Source organism: Coenobita brevimanus, chromosome 104 (assembly GCF_032717465.1).
Source record: "Coenobita brevimanus isolate Jiangsu-jjx chromosome 104, ASM3271746v2, whole genome shotgun sequence".
Classification (NCBI taxonomy): Eukaryota; Metazoa; Arthropoda; class Malacostraca; order Decapoda; family Coenobitidae; genus Coenobita; species Coenobita brevimanus.
The window spans coordinates 17,967,886-17,970,385 of record NC_137057.1 but is presented as its reverse complement, the minus strand read 5'-3'; the positions used below and the strand labels follow the sequence as shown (position 1 = coordinate 17,970,385).

The 2,500-nt window shown below is 47.1% G+C and overlaps 1 protein-coding gene across 1 annotated transcript in view; it reads right to left on the bottom strand.

The window, feature by feature from the left end:
• Window positions 1-2,062, bottom strand: part of LOC145416032 (juvenile hormone epoxide hydrolase 1-like) — a 13,225-nt gene extending 11,163 nt beyond the window's left edge. The window contains exons 1-2 of the mRNA XM_080285132.1: window positions 2,045-2,062; window positions 1,640-1,819 (exon numbers count right to left, since the gene is read on the bottom strand). Of these exons, the coding sequence (XP_080141258.1) occupies window positions 1,640-1,819; window positions 2,045-2,062 (198 nt within the window). The remainder of the gene's footprint in view (window positions 1-1,639; window positions 1,820-2,044) is intronic.
• Window positions 2,063-2,500: the final 438 nt, after the last annotated feature.

Genomic DNA, 2,500 nt, shown 5'->3' with positions numbered 1-2,500 from the left:
CCACTTTAAAATTATTGACCAAACATTTCCTTTTGAGATATTGTACAACTACTATCTTTATATGTATTGTCTATCTATCTATCTATCTATTGCCAGACGCCTCAATCCCGTTTGGGGTGGCCACAAACAAAACGCCTCCACGTCGCCCTGTCCCCCGCCATTTCACTGCCCTGCTCCCAACTCACACCCCCCTCTCTCATATACCTCTCCACCCCATCCCTCCATCTCATCCTCGGCCTCCCCCTCCCTCTTCCCCCCTCCACCTCACTCACATACACTCTCTTCGTCAGTCTTTCACCCTCCATCCTCTCCACATGGCCAAACCACCTCAGTGTGTTCCTCATAACGCTTCCTATCACATCCACATTGTATATCTGAAAAAATGTTTCAAATTCAAATTCGTCAGTCTCTCACTCTCCATCCTCTCCACATGGCCAAACCACCTCAGTGTGTTTCTCCTAACGCTTCCTGTCACATAAGAATATTTAAGGAAGAACCTAAGACTAAAGGCACGAAAACTTGTACTTGTCAATTAAAAAAATAAACAAAATAGGAAGCAGAAAGCACTCAGAGGGCGCATACCCCCGTCAGCGCCAAGAAAATATAAGATTTACTGATGTCATTCCTCTTTCCTACCAGACGCATACTCTCACAGTCACACACAGCAAAATTCTACGGTCTTTGTCTGCCCTATTTCACAAGCTCAAAAGGGTAGAGGTCCTAATGTATTCAAGATCCGTTCAGTTCGAGATGCCTGGACACACTGCATTTAAAAGACTGGAGGTCATAGGCAGTGGGAAATACAGACAGAGGGAGACAGTTCCAGAGCTGACCTGTTGCATAAATGAAGGACTGGGAGTAACGGTTAACTCTTGCATTAGAGAGTTGGACAGAAAAGGGATGAGAGTTTGCTGCTAGACGGGTGCTACGCGCCCGTCGTAGAGGTGGAGGGATGCAAGCAGACAGTTCAGAGGAGCAGTGACCATTGAAGTAGTGATAGAAAAGAGATATAGATGCAACAGTGTGGCGAAGAGACAGAAGTTGAAGGGAGCCAGTAAGAGGAGAAGAGTTAATGAGAAGGAAAGAGAGAGAGAGAGAGAGAGAGAGAGAGAGAGAGAGAGAGAGAGAGAGAGAGAGAGAGAGAGAGAGAGAGAGAGAGAGAGAGAGAGAGAGAGAGTGGGGATAGGACTACACAGCACTGCCTGGACCTTCACTGTGCCCGAAAGATGATGGACCACAGGGAAAGGGCTACGTAATTCTGTGGTCAGCCCCGTACACGTTATCAGCTACGGCAAGAACACAGCTTACGTAGGTGTCTTTCAAGAGGCGTTATATATTTCCCAACACCCCTTCCTAAGCGATTTATTCGGCACGTAACACCTCAGCATCCCTTTCTGTGTAACTTATTCAAACGACATAGACATAAAAGCGATATAAATGGCATGCAAAAGAGCGTTAAGGTGCACAAAATAAGTCGCTAATGTACGGGTGTTACGAAGCCTTCCATACCACCAGGAATATAGGTGACGTCATTTTCCGCTTATTCCTTTGTTCTCTCTCTCTCTCTCTCTCTCTCGCTCTCTCTCTCTCTCTCTCTCTCTCTCTCTCTCTCTCTCTCTCTCTCTCTCTCTTCACCTACCTCTTGCGTAATATTGACCACAAACTTCCTTATCGTAGTGTCTTCCGGCCTGGGTTGACCTGGCCCCCACCAGGGGTTTGGGTGGAGGTGTGGTAGGGGGGGCTCCACCACCACCCACCACCACACCACACCCACCACCACAGCCGCCACACCGCCCACCACACCTCTCATCTCGACCACCTGTGCAAAAAGATGATAAACACTTAGGATGGCTATGTGTGGTTAATTTCTCCATTCACCACACTACCACACCCACCACACTACCACCACCACACACACCACCATTACCACAATACCACACCCACCACCACACCACCATTACCACAATACCACACCCACCACCACACCACCATTACCACAATACCACACCCACCACCACACCCACCACCACACCACCACACCCACCACCACCACACCATTCATCTCGACTACCCTTACCAAAAAAAAAAAAATAATAATAATAATAACATATACGATGGATATGTGTGGATAATTTCTCCATTCACCACACTTACTACCACCACACTACCACACTCACCACACCCACCACACCACCACAGTCATCACACCCATCAACCTCAAGGAAAATGTGTATGGTCAAGGACGTCTGCTTTTTTGCCTTGTTCCACACACACACACACACACACACACACACACACACACACACACACACACACACACACTTTTCACCTCAGCTACTCGAACCAAAAAAAAATACGTTGCCTATAATTCCGCCCTACCCACTAACACAGGAAAAAGACTCGTAACACCTCTTCCTTAGCGATTCGTTCTGCATGTTACGCCTCAGTATAATTTTGTGCGTAATTTATGCAAAACAGACCAACACTAATGCGATAAAAA